Below are 18,639 nucleotides of genomic sequence, written 5' to 3'. Positions count from 1 at the left end.
AATTATTAATTGAATTTAATAACTCCTATCAGAATTTTATTAAATAAATCTAACCTTTAAAAGTTATTATATTTTCTTTTTAGCATTAGTATAAATACAAATATCAGGTATTTAATATTAAAAGATACGGCCAAACACCCCAGGAAAAACAAAAAAAAAAAAAAAAGAAATAAATTATATAAAAATTATTAATGAAAACAGGAAGGAAATGATTACGGTTATGAACGAGTAGGTTGCAAATACTAGCCTATAAAGTATAAACAATCATTCCTGCAAATGAAGCTTCCATCATATGACAATCTACAAAATCTTGAAAACAGGAACATAAAGACATGTCTTCCAATGTTGTACCCATTTGTGTTTCTGCAACATGTTCTCATTCTAAGAGGGGTGTCAGTCATCTTCGTCACAACAAGAACAGAATTGTTTGGTTCAATGGTGATCACAGGGTTCATGCTGATACATTGAGGAAATGGGGTTGCTTGAGTGCAAATTTTGGTCAAAGTCAACCCCATTTGAAAGATGAAAAAAAGCCTTTGAAACTTTCTGATTTGGGTTCAAATTCTGGAGATGGAAGAATTGATGGTACCCAGATCACTAAGTTGAATAAAGATTTGAGTTCATTACCAAGTGAGTTGACTCAATTACAATAAAAAAAATCTATAGGGTTTCTTTTTGTTTGGGATTGTATTATTATTTTCTTGAATTGTATCTCAATAAGTTTGAAATTTTACTTTTTTTTAACGATCAACAAAAACCGGATCTCTCGGGTAAATCATGTCCAAAGGCTCACTACGGTAAAACCTTTTGCTCAACCCAGAGCAATTTTTCTCTGATGAGACTCGAAGCCATTACCTACACATTGGAAGGTCATGAAGCTACCAATGCCGCCATACACGAGAAGGTTACTGTGTTTGAAATTTTACTTGGCCCACACAAACAAATATAAGTAGGATTAAGTGTTTTTTTAAAGACAAATTTTCTTTAATCATGTCATCTGTGCAACTTAAACCCAAAACCTCCAAACATTCCTAAAGGCTTTGAGTTTCCATATGACCCACCAAAACACCCTAGGATTAAGTCAATTGCAGTTCTGTTGGAGTGTGTATTTATGTATGTATATATTATTTTTTCTAATTTTATTAAGACAGATATTTTGACTCTCATAACTAGTATTGCATATAAAATTTAGAATTGCTTTTTGTCAGTTTTGGAACAAATCCAAATTAGTTTTGGATGGTTTTCTTGCATTCTGCATTTAGGGTTCTTCTAACTGTTAAAAAGCAGTTGTTTTTGTGCAAAATAGAATAAAAAAATAACTTTTTGTAATCCAGGGCTCCAAGCTAATGTTGTCTTCAGAATTCTATGCATGTGATTTTTATCCTTTCTAATTTTATTAAGATATATATTTACTTTCACCTTCATAACTAGCTAGTACTGTGCATAGCATTTTGAATATTTTGTGTGTTAAATTTGAAACAATACATATTGATTTGGATAGTGTTCTAGGAATCTGCATTAGGGTTTGTATAATTGTTAAAGATTGTTGCTTTTGAATGCTGGTAATGCATTATTAGAACATTTCAATGTCCCTTTTGTAAGTTCAAAATATTTGATTAGAATATTGGACATACATGCAATTAGTCATAAATAGCATATTAAGAAATCCTAAATAGCATATATCCTTATAATCTAACTATACATGTTTTTCTTATTGTAGAACCGTTATCTTCGTCAAATCTTGCCTCTCCTAATAATGTCGGTTCAAAAGTTCGGGTTGCTTACAAGGTAATTCTATTAAAAGCATAAAACTAAGATATCCTATTTAGAGTAATTCATTAAAATAATAATCTTTTGAGCGTGTTATACTTATATAGCCAAGTCAGAAACATATTTCTAAGTTGTCCATGAGATACGTGACTAAGAGTTACATATCTACCTTTACTCGAGTATCAGACTTTTCTCCAATAAGAAGGACTAAAACTAATCTGACACCGTATCGATTATGGATTTGCATATCTATTGTTATATTTGTATAGACTATAAACCTAAGGCTCTAGGCTAATAAGAGTAGATACACAACCAAAGATTTGCATATCTCATGTCTATATGCTTGAAATTGTTCTAAACATGATCATAAAGGTACACTACACTTATTGTAAGGATTTCTAGGGTTTTGTCTAGGATGAATTGTTCATACAGAAAAATATATGAATTGATGAAAAATGAATCCGTACAGAACGAGTAATACATATACAAGCGGCCCGGGGGTATAACCGCTGTAAACTTTAGGATATATAAATATATATGTATAATACATGTTACACTATCTAGGTTATAATATAAATATGATTATCTAATACCCTCCCGTAAGCTAGATAGTCTCCATGTTTAGACGAGTCTTTAGTCTTGTGAAGTCCTTGTTTTGTAATGCCTTGGTCATAATGTCTGCTGTTTGATCTTTATTTGCACAGTATAATACTTCCACTTCTCCTTTCTTGATTTGATCCCGGATAAAATGGTACTTTACACGAATGTGTTTGCTTTTGCCATGATAGACTGGATCTTTTGCTAGGCAAATGGTTGACTTGTTATCGCAATAAATTGGTATTGGATATTCTATTTTACCTTGAATTTCATCTAATATGCCTTTTATCCAAATTGCTTGACATCCGGCTAAAGATAAGGCCATATACTCTGCTTCTGTAGATGATAATGCCACAACCTTCTGTTTCTTAGATTGCCAGGAAATAGGACTTGACCCTAGAAGAAATACGTGACCTGATGTGCTTTTGCTGTCATCTATATTTCCTGCGTAATCACTATCACTGAACCCTATCAGTTTTCTTTGTCCACCTTTAGAGAAGATGACACCTTGATTTAACGTTCCTTTAATGTATCTAAGTATTCGCTTGCCTGCTTCCCAGTGATTTTTCTTTGGATTTTCCATGTACCTGCTGATCTTAGTCACTGCATACGTGATATCTGGTCTGGTGTTGGTAAGGTACATGAGGCTACCAACTAGACTTCGATACATTCCTTCATCTGCAAATGTATCCGAATCTTCCTTTGACAATTTCACTCCATATTCCATAGGAGTAGAGACTGAACTACATTGAGTCATCCTATATTTTTCTAATAAACTTCGCATATATTTTCTTTGAGAAAGTATTATGTTTCCATTTTCATATGAAACTTCCATTCCAAGAAAATAGTGTAGTTTCCCCATATCTGTCATTTCAAATTCTTCCTTCATCATGTTTTTGAAATTATTGATCAAATTCATAGAGTTGCTTGCTATGATTAGATCATCGACATATAAACATATCACCAACTTTCCTTCGTTGGTATCTTTGATAAATAACGTGTGTTCATATGTGCACTTCTTAAACCCATTTGATTTGAAATAGTTGTCTATTCGACTGTACCAGGCTCTAGGAGCTTGTTTCAATCCATATAGAGCACGTCTAAGAAGACATACCTTTTCTTCATGTCCTTTCTTGACATATCCTTCAGGTTGCTCCACATATACTTGTTCATTTAAGTTTCCATTTAGAAAGGCCGTCTTTACATCCATCTGATGTAAATACCAGTCGTCTCTTGCTGCTAGTGCTAGAACTATCCTAACTGTCTCAAATCGAATTACAGGGGCGAAAACTTCTAGATAATCTATCCCATACTTTTGCTTATATCCTTTCACTACTAATCTTGCTTTATACTTGTCTACATTTCCATGCTCATCAAACTTAGTCTTGTAAATCCATTTTACTCCAATCGGTTTCTGATTTATTGGAGGATTTACTAATTCCCATGTTTGATTTTTGTGTATGGACTCTATTTCTTTGTCCATAGCATCTCGCCATTTTATATCTTTGCATGCCTCTTCATATGATAAAGGATCTGTGTTGGTATAGAAAACAAAGTTGACTGATTGACTGTTACCATACTTTTGAGATATCTCTTCATTTGTGAGTTCCCGTGTGTTCCTGTATATGCTTCCAACACTTCGTGTTTTGATGATCTCATTTTCAGAATCCGTGGATGAACTATCACTACTTTCAGTAGGATCTCTGAGATTTGAATCTGTGTTTTCGGAAGTTCCAGTTACTTCAACCCCACCCGAACGGTTTCTGTCATTGACATTAGAGCTTTCGGGAGTATTTACTTCAACCCCACCCGAACTGTTTCTGTCATTGACATTAGAGCTTTCGGGAGTATCTCGAATTTCATTAGAGGCATCATGTGTTGATTCTTGATTCAACCGAGATCTGGTGACTGAACTGTTTTCATTATCCATCATAAACGGTATAGTTGTGATGTTGGATTCGGGTGTCCATGTTTTACTTTCATCAAATATGACATCTCTACTGATTATGATTCTATTTGTGAGAGGACTATATAACTTGTACCCTTTTGTGGTTGTGCTGTACCCTACAAACACAGCTTTCTCCGTTTTTACATCAAGCTTGCTACGAAGCTGTTTTGGAACATGTACATATACCAAACATCCGAATACTCTGAAATGCTCCACGCTTGGTTTTCGTCCATTCCAAGCTTCATATGGCGTCATACTAGGTCTTGTTTTTGTAACTGTTCGGTTCAATATGTACGTAGTGCAGGCCACTGCTTCGGCCCAGTACTTATATTGTAAATTCTTCATATTCATCATACTTCGACTAAGTTCCATCAAAGTCCTGTTTTTTCGTTCTGCCACCCCATTTTGTTGAGGAGTGTAACTGTTTGTTAATTGATGGTGTATTCCATTTGACATTAAATAGTCTTGAAATGCTTTGCTACAATATTCACCTCCACGATCAGATCTTAATGTCTTAATTTGATGATCCGATTGTTTTTCTACACGCGCTCTAAACTGTTTAAAATAACTTAGAGCTTCTGATTTGAGCTTGAGAAAATATACCCATGTTTTCCGCGTGAAGTCGTCAATAAATGTAATAAATGTGATAAAATATCTACATCCACCAATAGACTCTGTCTTCATGGGGCCACAAATATCCGAATGAATTATTTGTAAAGGTTCACTAGTTTGCCACATCGATTTCTTTGGAAATGGCTTTCTAGCATGTTTACCCGAGATACATCCTTCACAAATATCCGAATTTTTTGTGATTCTAGGCATTCCTCGAACTAATTCTTTATTTCCCATTGCAAGCAAGGTATCATAGTTCACATGCCCAGATCGTTCATGCCAAAGAGTAGAGATATCAGTTGTTGTCATGGATAGTGCAAGTGATATGTCATTCCCAGGGTTCAAAGGAAACATCTTATTATTTGACATTTTGATGTTTCCCACAATCCTGTCGTTTGTATCTTTAATAATACATCGTTCCTTAACAAATTCTACTTTGTATCCCTTTTGTAGCAGTTGACCTACACTTAATAAGTTGTGTTTTAAACCTTTTACATAAAACACGTTTTGAACCTTCCTTTTTTGACCTTTTATTGAGATCATTACTTCCCCGATCCCTTGAACTTCTAATCTTTTATCATCGCCTGTTCTTACTTCCTTTTGAAGTGAATCGTCTAACTTGACAAACAAACCTTTATTGCCTGTCATATGATTGCTACACCCGCTATCCAGATACCAGCAATCATCCTTAATCATTTCTTCCATGTTAAAAATCATAAACATGGTATCTTCTTGGTGCTCTTCTAATTCATCTTCCTTATGAATTAAAACATTGTCAGACTTATCATCTACGTCTTTCTTCGGACAAAACTTTGCCGTGTGTCCGAGTTTCTGACAATTAAAACATCTAATTGAGCCCCAAGTTCTGCCTCTATTCTTACCCCGTCCCCTTGCTTGTCCGGTTTTATCCGAACTCGAATTCTGCATTTGAAATGCATGTTCCATAGGAACATCATCATATAATTTCATCCGCAGTTCATGAGATTGAAGTATACCCATGAGTTCTTCGGTGGACAGAATTTCCAAATCTTTCGTTTCTTCTACAGTTATGACTACGGACTCGAAATTCCGAGTCAGACTTCTTAGAATTTTTTCTACTACTCGTTGTTCACTAATTTTTTCTTCATTCATCCTTAATTGATTCACAATTTGGGTTGTTCTGTTGAAATAATCTTCAACAGTTTCGCCCTCTTTCATCTTTAACGAATCAAAACTACATCTAAGAGTTTGTAACTTTACCGTTTTTACACGATTCTCTCCTCTGTAGGATTTATGTAGTGTAACCCATGCTTCCTTAGATGTTTTCGCCATTGCTATGCGTTCGAAGACCGTTTCATTTACCGACTGGAAAATAATGTGCATCGCTCTTCTATCCTTTTTCGTAGAATCTCGGTATGCAGCGGTGGCTTCTTCCGATGGATTCGTTCCTAATTCTTGATATCCGTCTTCTACTATATTCCATAATTCCTGAGATTCTAATAAAACCCTCATCTGAATATTCCAGTGATAGTAATTTTGCCCTGTTAATTTTGGGATTTGAGTTTGATATCCGGTCGCTGGAATCATTTTGAAATCAGAGAGTGATTTGAAGGAAAGAAACGAGATCTGGAGTTTGGTTCTTGATAGAAATTGATCGACGCGTGTGGCTCTGATACCACTTTGTAAGGATTTCTAGGGTTTTGTCTAGGATGAATTGTTCATACAGAAAAATATATGAATTGATGAAAAATGAATCCGTATAGAACGAGTAATACATATACAAGCGGCCCGGGGGTACAACCGCTGTAAACTTTAGGATATATAAATATATATGTATAATACATGTTACACTATCTAGGTTATAATATAAATATGATTATCTAATACTTATAAGTGGCCACTTTCGTGATATTCTCTTATATTTACATGTCTAATAATCTGTACATCCATTGTGGTTCTTATGATACTTATTGGTAAATCTTTTGAACTATATAGGGTGCACCCGGAGCGTATAGTGAGGCTGCTGCTCTTAAAGCATATCCAGATTGTGAGACAGTTCCATGTGAAGATTTTGAATCTGTATTTGGGGTACTATATATATTTCCTATATTATGTTCTTTCTTTTTTGTAACCAGATTATGCACTACTTTCACAGAAACATAATTCTCATTTTTATTGCTATTACAATTTTTTATTTTATTCTTTATGTTTTTTTAGTTTGAATGCTTAATGTGGTATGGATTTGCAGGCAGTTGAGTTGTGGTTAGTCGACAAAGCCATACTCCAAATTGAGAACTCTGTAGGCGGAAGTGTTCACACAAATTACGATTTAATTCTTCGTCATAGGCTGCATATTGTAGGAGAAGTGCAACTCATTGTTGATCATTGTCTTTTGGGGTTACCTGGTGTACAAAAGGAGGATTTAAAGTGTATTTTAAGCCACCCTAAGGTGTGTGTAACTCATCGGCTATGTGACTTTTAATATGCAAAAATAGATAATCATCTTTAACAAAAGATCGGTTTCTAAAATTCGGTTAATTAGATGTTAAGTGTCTGATAAATTCTGGTTATTTAAGTAATTATTTCATAAATGACAAGTTACAAATGGTAAATAAACCCGAATATTTGAAATTGGTTATTAGATATTTGTTGAATGCTAAATAGGTTTGATGTCTATAAAAGTATGCAACCGACACATATGAGAGAGTAATACCCTGAAGATTTGCATAATATCATATTTACCCAACCAAAATATTAATGCCATATATATACGCGTTCAAAATACTTAAAATTTCATATTTATCCATTTCATTCAATACAATTTATAATATGACTGTTATACCCTTTTCTTTCTCCTTACGCTCCAAACTCTTGTATTCTAATGCTTGTTTTAAAGGAAGGGTGTAATGTCGCAAATTTGATAATGGTATATCTGATATTATGATCTTTTTTGGGTAAATATGATACTATATCAAGTTTTGAGGTGACATCTTATCATGGTAAATTCGAATGAAGTTAGTGATTACCTTAACCTAATAACACAGGCATTTGATCAATGTAAGAAGATGTTGAATGAATTAAATGTTGTTAAAGAGAATACCGAAGATACTGCTGGTGCAGCGCAGGTAACTCTAAGAATCTGTTCAAAATGTTTGTGTTTTTTGGTTTTATATCTATTTCTCAATTAACGTTAAGATCTGCAACAGATTGTAGCCTCTAAAGGCGTACGAGACACCGGAGCAATTGCCAGTTCTCGCGCAGCAGAAATATATGGGCTCCATATTCTCTCAAAAAAATTTCAGGTTTCTTATTTATTTCTTTGTAATCTGATAAATCATTTTCGTAATTATTAATTGTTCATTTGATCACGCATTTATTGTTCTCGTAGGATTATTCAGACAATGTCACGCGCTTTCTAATTCTAGCTAGGGAGCCTATAATGCCGGGAACTGACAAACCTCATAAGGTAAAGAATCATGCGTTATTCTTTTATTTTTACTGACCATGAGAACCCGTTAGAGAAACTTAAGTGTAGCTTATGCTATGCAGTTGGCCTTCAAGGCAAGTTGCATTTTTTTGCGTATTAATGATTATTTATTATGCTTTTGTATCAAAGACAAGTATTGTCTTTACATTAGAAGAAGGCCCGGGAGTATTGTTCAAAGCTTTAGCAGTTTTTGCTCTTAGGGACATCAATTTGTCCAAGGTAATTTCTTTTAACAAACTTCTTCTATTTTTTAACAAATTTCTTCTATTTAAAAGTCAACATTTGACTTTATTCTAATTCCAAAATTGACTTACAGATCGAGAGCCGGCCTCTAAGAAGTCGTCCACTTAGAATTGTTGATGATAGTAACAAGGGGAGTGCCAAGTGAGTTTATTCTTCCAAGTTGACTATTGAGTTTCACGTTATGCTCTTTTCTCCCGTTGACTTTTAATTGTGTATATTAATTCTTGACTTAAATTGCCACAGGTACTTTGACTATTTCTTCTACATTGATTTTGAAGCTTCATTGGCAGAGCCTCGTGCACAATACGCTCTCTGTCGTCTGCAGGTTGGTCTTCATAGCTCGTATCATATTTCTTCTAAAGGTCGAATGGGTTATTTTCAACATGTAACCTATATTAGGAAAAAAAATAAGCTCGTTGGATACGAAATTCTATTTGTGCATACCTCAAATTTTAATTAATAAGCACTAGTTTGAATGACGAAATATGGAAAACACCTTTTGAAGTTACTTCTGTCTATAAGATATTCCGTGTTTAACTCCTTAAGTGTCAAATTAACTGTTTAACTTTTGAATTGGTAAAATCTTAATTGTATTCTGAAGCATTTTTTACATATAACTATATATAAATTACTAAATAAAAATAATTTTGGTGAATGGTGATCAGAAACTTCAAAAATGTAAGGCAAACATGTGCTCAAGAAGTTGTGTGCTTGCTCAAGAAGTATTAGCGCTATATGATTATATTGCGAATCTATTGATTATATATACACACATTTTTTGCAGGAATTTTCTAGTTTTCTTCGTGTTCTTGGTTGCTATCCAGTAGATACAAACCTATAGATGCCTGTTGATCTTATGCATTTTATGAGCACCTACTGCACATACTATATGCCGTTGATAGCACCGAGAGAAATAACTACCCTCCAAGAGCCTCACTAGCTCTATTAAGCAAACGGGTATAGAGTGAAAATCTAAAAACTGCAGCCTAGATTTTTATTTACAGACCGTTCTTGATTGTTAGTTCAATTTTAAAAGCTTTGACAGTTGATTCTCTCTTTTTTAGTTAATGATTCTTGTAGCTTTCTTTCTTCCCAAACATTATTCATGATTTGTGATTTGCTCTCCAAGCAATTATCTCTTTGTATGTGAATGGGTATTAATGTTGTCTGAATCAAAGTTGTTTGTTCACATGATTCAGTTACATTTGGATATTGCCCTTGTCTGAAAAAGACAGTTTTTGGTGGCCATAAATTTGATGAATATAGCATTATGAGGGGGCATTGCTATGTACACCACCTCATCACATATGAGGGGTTATGGTATACGAACCTATATTCCATTTCAGACATCATCTTCAGCTTTTTAACCTTCTTATTATTATTATTTTATTAAAAATAACCTCACCAATGAAAAGGGTTTTGTTTGGATTAAACTTTAGTTTTTATTATAAAAATTAAGTTAAAAATATGATACTTAAAAAAAATATGATACAATACAACTCAAATTTAAATATATTTTATATCAAAATCTAGATATTCGAATTTATAGAAAACATTATACATTAAGAATTATAGCATACAAACATAATTATCCTATAGTTTAAATAAAATACAAACAAAACTAACAGTGTTTTAACAAAGAATCAGAAATTTCAAAACTTTATATTAAAATAGGGAAAAAAACACAACTTCAAGTTGGGAAGGATGTTCAGGCATAAGAATAGAATTTTGTGTAACTAGTATTTAAAAATTTGATGTGTTTTCATTCGTTAGAATAATGTAAGTGATTATATTATTTGAAATAATTAACTTGAAAATTATTCCTTCAATTAGTCAAAGAACTAACTAAACCTTAAATTAAGAAGTGTGAAAGTTAAGAAATTGATAACATAGCCATCACGAGTCAACCGCTAGCGCATCATGGTTCATCGTTTCTGTCGACCGCCATGAGGTTGTCCTAGAGCTAATACGTCAGTGTGGTCGTTCCCATTTTGATCGTGGTGGCGTGACGGTTGACCCTGAATGTGTTTTTAAGCCAAGTCACATGTTTATGTCTTCTTGAATCTTTTATGTTGCTAGCATTTGAATATATTATTTTTATGCTATTTCTTTTCAACACCACATCCCACATCCCTTGCATGTTTTCTTCATTTTCTTTGTTTATGCAATTCCTAATTGTCTAATAGTTGTGCGGGTCACTTATTTTAGTTGGTTAGTAAAACAGTGGGCCAGTTTCTTATTATCTTGTAATGCTATATATATAAGCCAAGTTGTGGAATGTAAACGGAATGAAAAACATGAATTTAGTCTCATATATCTTCAAATTTTTTCAAGATTCTCTCTATTTTTATAAGACCAATTGGTTTCGATTTAGTTCGTATTAATTGGTATCAGAGCCAGGTTGATCCACATCCATAGATGCTCAAAACCAAACCTATGAAGAATTGTTGGATAAAATTTAGTTAAGTCTTCATCGGACGATTGATATTCTCAAAACACGACCACCAGTTTCTGCCCATGAACCACCGCACACCGCCTCATTTACCTAGACACCACCACCAGTTACGGCCACAACTCTAGCACTCCCGGTTCCAACAAACCTTCCAATCAAGGATGAGCTAGAAGCGACAAAGAAGGTTATTCCGTTTCCAACAGCTAGGGGGTGTCTTGCTAACAAATGTCAAAATTCCAGCTTTTGACCAATCATTTTGTAGCTAACATGCCTAACGTTGATGGGTAGGCCTGTAAACGAACCAAACGTTCATGAACTGTTCATGAACTTGTTCGGTGGGAAGTTCGTTTATGTTCGTTTTTTAATAAACGAAAGAACGAAAACGAACAATTTCGTTTAATTAAATGAACGAACATGAACACACCTTGTGTTCGTTCATTTATGTTCATGAGCGTTCGTTTAAATTTTAGTACATACATAAATAGTTAGATTTATATAAATATTAGGTTTTCTAACTACTTGTATTAATATGACTAACTAGTATATTTATGAACTCTAATTTAGATGTGTTTTCGGATGAATTGTAATATACTAGACTTGTTTGTTCAATCATGTTAATTTATGTTAATTTGTGTTTATTCAAATATATTCAGTTAAATTTGTTTTGTTTATGTTCGTTTGTGTTCGTTAATGTTCGTGGTAATGCACTTTAGGTGATAAGTGCATGTCTCCCAAGTTATAGGGTCTTTATTGTACATATGTTGAAAATTAGTTCCAAGTTTATCCTAGGGACATTTTGTCCAAGTTTTAGATGTTTTCTTTAGTCAGAGTTTTTGTATGGACTAAGGTCAGAGTTTGTGTGTGTAGCCTTTGTCTGAGTTTTGTCTAGGCAAAAGGTCTGAGCTTTGTGCTATATGTTTTGTCCGGGCTTTCTAGTTAGTCTTGAAAGTCCGGGCTTTGCCTTGTATATATACCTTTATGTGGAATAGACAAGGTAACGATTCTGTGTGAATTTCTGTGCACCTAACCCTAATCATTGTGTATGTTTTGTCTGGCGGCTGCTTTGTGTGAGTGACGTCATTCATCTTCATCTTCTTCATCAAGAATACTTAGTGTATTCTTGATTTCTCTCTCAAATCCTTGAATACTAGTGTTTCATCTGCAGTGGTTGATCATCAGGTGGATTCCGCACACCTGTTGGTTGCTTTAGCTGAGTGAGATCTTGGATTAGGAGGCCTCACAAGTGGTATCAGAGCAGTGTGCTCATACTACTGTAGGTGTTCTTAGTTTGAAGGTTTTGGTGAGAAAAGTTCTTACTTTGATAGGGTTTAGTGAGAGTTTAGTGAGTTTTTGTGTTTTATTCATGATTCTTCATTCATATCTAGTGATTTGATGATGGATTTTGAGTAGTTTGGTGATTTTTAGTGTTGTTCTTCATCTGGGTTTTACAGGGGTTTTTGGTTCTTGTTCATACAGAGTTTGAAGGTTGGAAAAGATTCTGAGTTTGATCTTTGGAAGATTTGTCCGTATTTTAAATTCTGTGTTTGTGTCTCCGGGGTATTGTTGAACCAGTGTGTAGTCACATTGGGGAGATAGTCCGGAGATTGGTTTCTTCTGAGTTTTGAGACTTGTTCTGAGTTTCAATTCATTCAGTCCGACCTTTGTTCAGTGTCCGAATTTTCTTTTTAGAGTTATTTAGAGTCTGAGTTTCTTAGTAGTAGTCCGTAGTTCAACCTCTATTTACTATTTCTAGTTAGTCCGAATTTTAACATAGATTTAGAGTCCGAGTTTTCTTGTCTTATTTTTTAGTGTCTGAGTTTACTGTTAGTTATAAGGTAGTCCGATTTTTACATAAGTTAGTCCGACTCTTTGTTTATGTCCGAATTTCATAGTAGTTAATAGAGTCCGAGTATTTTATATATAGTTATATTAGGTCCGAATTTTAAGGTGTTAGTTGTGTTTGAGTTTTAAATTTGATCTAGTCCGATTTTTAAGAGTTTCCGAATTCTGAGTTACATAGGTCCGAGTTTTAAAGTGAGTGGTAGAGTCCGAATTTTAATATTATTGGTGTCCGAATTTTAATATTGTTAGATCCGAGTTTTTAAAGTGAGTGGTAGAGTCCGAATTTTAATATTGTTAGTGTCCGAATTTTAATATTGTTAGGTCCAGAGTCCGAGTTTCTACTTTAGTGTCCGAATTTTATAGATTTTATTTAGGAGTCCGAGTTTTTAAGTAGGGTGAGTTGTCCGAATTTTATAACTTGAGTCCGAGTTCTTTGGCTTTTCCCTTAGTCCGAATTTTTGTTGTTTTGTTTAGTCAGAGTTATTATAGAGTCCGAAGTTTTCAATCTTGGTTAGTCCGAGTTTATTCCTAACAGTGTAGTCCGAGTTTTCTGTTGTTTGTGTTTTATTTCAGGTTTGTGTGATTCGGGTTTCGCAACTCTGTTTAAAGCTCAGACATTTCACTCAGTGTTTTCTCTCCGAGTTTGGACTTAGAGACTCTGTTCAGTGACACAGTTCCTGCTTGGAAACTTACTGTTGTCTTCTGAAATGGCAAACAACAATCTGACTGCAATGGTGCAAAACCTCAAGCACAATGCTGAGGTAGGAAGTAGCGACAAACCTCCTTTGTTGATAAACAAGCTTGATTTTCCTGAGTGGAAGCAGCGTTACGAAAGATATGTACGAGCAAAAGACATCAAAATCTGGTTGTGTATCATTAAAGGATGTGGAGCTACTCCAGTACGTACGTTGACGATTGATACGTATTTGGCACTCATTGACGACCAAAAGATATTTTTTGACTGTGAAGAGAAAGCTATGTCAATGATAACGATGGCATTGTCGCAATCTATACTTCATACGTTCCGTAAGAGAAATAGCTCAAAGGAGTTGTGGGATAGTATGATCCAGCGATATGAAGGAAACGAAATGTACAAGAAGCGACGTCTCGAATGTTTGAAGACTCAATTCGTTGTGTTCAAAGCTTTAAGTAATGAATCATTTGATGACACAGTGAACCGATTTTATCATCTGCTGAGCGAACTTGACAGAAGTCAAGAGGGTATCTACACTGAATTTGAGAAGGTTGAGAAGTTTCTGAATTGTCTTTCAAGAGAATGGAACATGTACACCGCATTGATTAGAGAGGGTGTTCTTTATGAGGAGCTTTCATTGGAAGAAGATGTTCAGAAACTGAGGGGTTATGCTTGGAATATGGAAGATCAAGCATCTGATTTCGAGAAGATCCAAGATCCTCAGTTATATAAGGCTTCAAAACCAACGGAGAAGGGTAGTAATGGTGGAGTCGGTGTTGCTTTGTATTCGGAGAATGAAGGCCCTGCAAGTGAACACGCCTTTATAAGCAACAATGACAATTCAGGTGGAACAACCAATTCCAATCAAGGGATGTACTCTTCTAGTGGAGCTCAGAAATCTCAAGGAACAAGCTTGAACATTCCTAAGATAGATGCAAGCTGTTTAAAGTTAATTGAAGAAAACATGAGTCTGTTGGCGTCCTTCATGACTGCCTACGAGAACTTCTGTCTTGGAAAGCTCGTTGAACCGTCAAGTCTCGATGAGGACTTTGATCAGATAGATCAAGATGAAATGGAAGAACTTGATCTACAACTTAATATGGCACTGTTAGTCCGAAGAGCGAAGAAGTTTCTGTTAAAGACAGGTAGGAAGTTTATAGGAGGTCAGACAAAGACTCGAATGGGAGTCGACATGTCCAAAGTAAAATGTTACAACTGCGGTATCTACGGGTATTTCCAACGTGATTGTCGAAAGCCGAAAATGGAAAGATCTGATAACAATTCTCGAGGTAGTAATTCAAGACCTCACAACAATGCATCAACTGCTACCTCTAACTCAAGTTCTCGTTCAAGTGGGTCTGAAAATCTTACACCTTCGACAAACAATGCTATGGTGGCTCAACCGCTGCAGAATGTGACTGAGCCTTATGACTGGGGTTGTGCTTTGGAAGACATTTCGGGAGCTATTGTGTCGCAAGCATTTATAGCTGAAATTGTGAACGAAGAAGTGTGTGAGGAGATTGTCGAAGAGACTAGCATAGAGGAACTTGCAGTTGTAGCTGAGGTTATTGGGGAAGAATTGGACTCGGGAAATGTTGCTGAAAATGTGGATCCCTCGATTGAAGAGACTGTTGAAAAGTCAAACAAGATAGAAGATGGAGAAAAAGGAGAACGCTTTGAATTCAACATCTCCACAGCCGAAATGCAGCAATTTGCGGATGCAGAAGCTAAAAGGTTGGAAGAAAACTCCGTTGAAAACGAGGCTTGTGCATTCATGGCTGGCATTGAGGTAAAATCATCTTCTGTAGATAAGCGATGTGCTAGATGTGTTGAGTTTGTGACTAAGATTGATAGATATGCACTTCATAACACAAACTTGATTGCAGATTTAGAAAAATCCAGAGAACTCATTGCTGTTTTGTCTAAGTCGGATAAAGAACACCGAATTAAGATAAAAGCACTGAAAAATGATATATCTGAATTTGAGAGACTTGTGGCTCAGGGAAATCTTAAAAATTAGGAATTAAAATCTGAACTTGAAATGAATCAAAATTGTGTTTTGGAAAAGAACAAAATCATTTTGGAAAAGGATAATCTGATTTTAGATTTGCAACGAAAAATTGAAAAGTTCCGGGATTCATCCGAAGTGATGAATTTATGTATTAACTGTCACACCCTGGCATTGCGGAAGCGTGGTTAGTTTGGTGTGACTTCTTAATACCATAGCTTAATCATAACAAAGCTATATGAAGTAAAAACATGCAAGATCATCCATTAAGTTTTAAAAACCAAATACAATACCATTATCTTAGCGGGAAAACACCCTAACAACCATAACATTGTTCAACAAACAAACAAAACATAAACACAGTTTAAGGACTGTGACTTGTCCAGGTAAGAGTCACATTCCCTAAACCCCGGATGACCTCGGAAACTAGTGCAGCGGGAAAACGTGCCATACCGTGCCAGATCCTTTTAATTCCGTGAAATACATGTAAGTTGAAAAATCAACAATAATGTTGAGCGAGTTCATGCGAAGGTGAGTAAATAAACCTTTGTATTTATCAAAATCCTGGTATGTAGCAAATAAGGAAAAAGAGATCACCAATGGTTTGCAAGGCCATTGATACGTGTGACGTGCAAGTAGGAAGACTCAAACCTTGCGATTTTGCGTCGGGGCACAAAGTCACCCCGAGGTCCGTTATGCTGGACCTGGGGTTGGGCTCGCTACACCCAGATAGATCTACCGCTTACGTCCCTCGGTCCTACAATGAGGATTAATGGCCTCCAGTTCCCGCCTACCCACTCACATGATCTAAGTAGTAACCCTCCTTACGCTAACCATACCATGTAAAAAGTACTCGTAATCATAGTAACATGTATTTCACCACCGCAGTTTAGAAAACTGAAAACAGTTAAGAGAAAAGGGGGACATGAACTCACAGTCGGTGCGTCTCTACCAAGTACTCCAAATCAGGCAGCTGTGCAACGACCTACATGTGCTAATTCTATTAGACGGACGGTCGTGCCTTAGCTTTATAGTTTAAGTTTTTTTTGGGAAATAGTTAGACAACTATTTCGGGTTTACTTTTCGTATATACTTGGTAGTTAATCTCCTTCCCATGGATGGGGGATTTAATACATGTGCGTTCGAATTATATCATTAAGTCTCACTTAATATATATTTATTTCTAATTCCAAAATATAAACATTTTTTCTCAAAAATATATATTTTCATTTCACATAATTTTCCCCAAAAATAATACGTCGATAAAATACGCGTTCATAAATATTTCCGTATAGTGCGTAAGTTACGTTTTATCATTCGAGTGGTAATAAATATTACCAGTGTAACTTATATAGTTATCGTAGAGGCGTTCGTATTATTTTGGATCTGTTAACGTTCGAAAATATTATTTTTACTCTAAAAATAATATTTATGTATTTTTCACAAAATAATCATAAACAGTGTGGTGAAAATATATTTACCGAATATATATTTATCACGTTTAGTTTTTGTGAAAATCCCACCTCCGATATTTGTAAATAAAGTCGCGACGAAATATATTTTGAAAACATGTCGAAAAGATATTTCTAACACTTATAGTGAAAATAATTCTAAGTGTTAGGTTTTTGGAAAATTTCGCCAGAGTTTCCCCTGTAATTGGAGGTGGCCACGCTTTCAAGCGTATCATTTTCTTTTACTAAATCAATTTCAACAACTTCTTTGGTCAATCAAACAATTTCCGACACATCAACTAGTCGACAAGTATGTAAATCGCATAAGTCACATGAACTTGTAGTTTTTCCGAAACTTATAGTGTAAATCCCATTATATTTTGTGGATCTTTATATAAAGTAATTTGATCTCGTAAAAACCTCGTTTTTAAAGTAAAATCGTCTTTACAACTTCCCGTCATCTTTTACAAAGTTTGTTATTTTGTCGAAACTTTTCATTTCACAAGTGTTTACACACTTGTGGTTTATAAAAATCATGCTTGTAAGTGTAAGATCTATTTTTAGAAAACATGATTTTTCTTGACACTCGGTCCTTTGAAAATACCACTTGCAGATACGTAGATCTGCTAGTTTTAAACACTATTCCACAAGTAAAACATTTTTACACAAGTTCATAATTCGCGTGTGGTAGAGTTTCACCCTTTAACCCTTGTTTCATTCAAAACAAGCTTATGTCAAGATCCATGACCTTAACCAAACCGGGTTAAATGATGATCCGAGCTACCACAACATAGATCGGGTCTAGATAACCACACAAAATCAATACTACAACATTTACACAATTTATGAGCTTTTAACCAACAATACTTGCATTTTTAGTAAACTTTAATGCATGATTTTGTAAGATTCCGAGTTTTAACCGTTACACATCGTATTAACCACTTTAGATTAGTTCAAGTAAGTGTTTTAATCATTATAACTCTAGCTCGAGGCTAGGGAAGAATCTATGCGAAAAATGCGTGGATAAAAGCTAGATAGAGAGGTCCTTCGTCTTCCGTTTGCTCCGAGCTTCCTAATGCGTGACCCTTGACACTTGTATAACCTTGGAATGGAATAATCAAGAACCGAAAATGGATGTAGAGGGGGAGGGGTGTTCGGCCGAGAATTGTAGAGGGAGAGAGAGGTGAGTTTGGATGGTGTTGGATGGTGTGAATGATCTCTAGTGCATTTACAAGTTACTTATAGACAATCTCAACATGTTTATCCAATGGACTCATTGTCATCTAGATATGGGACACAATCTAATATAATAATCATAAATGGTACATGTCAAGGTCACAAGGTGACCGATCGGCCCAAAGGGGGGGGGTCTTGGTTCGATTTCAACTAGATTAGTTGATGTTTAGTTAGGTTAACTAAGTTAGATTTAGGGATTAACTTGGTTAGTTGAGTGTTGTGCTTTAAGGCGAGTGTTAGGGTGTTCAGGGACCCTAACTGGCTCAGAAAAAGACCAATAATATTTATGGCAATATTTTCATGTTCCGGGTATAGTCCGG

The 18,639-nt window shown here is 35.1% G+C and overlaps 1 protein-coding gene across 1 annotated transcript; it reads left to right on the top strand.

Moving 5' to 3' along the window:
- Positions 1-332: 332 nt before the first annotated feature.
- On the top strand, positions 333-9,848 carry LOC110924655 (arogenate dehydratase/prephenate dehydratase 1, chloroplastic). Its single transcript, XM_022168647.2, has 11 exons — positions 333-630; positions 1,721-1,788; positions 6,902-6,994; positions 7,155-7,355; positions 7,951-8,031; positions 8,113-8,208; positions 8,295-8,372; positions 8,523-8,612; positions 8,710-8,777; positions 8,880-8,961; positions 9,421-9,848. The coding sequence occupies exons 1-11, from the start codon at positions 333-335 to the stop codon at positions 9,475-9,477; spliced, it is 1,212 nt and encodes a 403-aa protein (XP_022024339.1). The 3' UTR covers positions 9,478-9,848.
- The last annotated feature ends 8,791 nt before the right edge of the window (positions 9,849-18,639 follow it).

This window comes from Helianthus annuus, chromosome 17, assembly GCF_002127325.2.
Source record: "Helianthus annuus cultivar XRQ/B chromosome 17, HanXRQr2.0-SUNRISE, whole genome shotgun sequence".
Lineage (NCBI taxonomy): Eukaryota > Viridiplantae > Streptophyta > Magnoliopsida > Asterales > Asteraceae > Helianthus > Helianthus annuus.
Note: the sequence above shows the minus strand (reverse complement) of the source record. Positions and strands in the feature narration are given on the sequence as shown.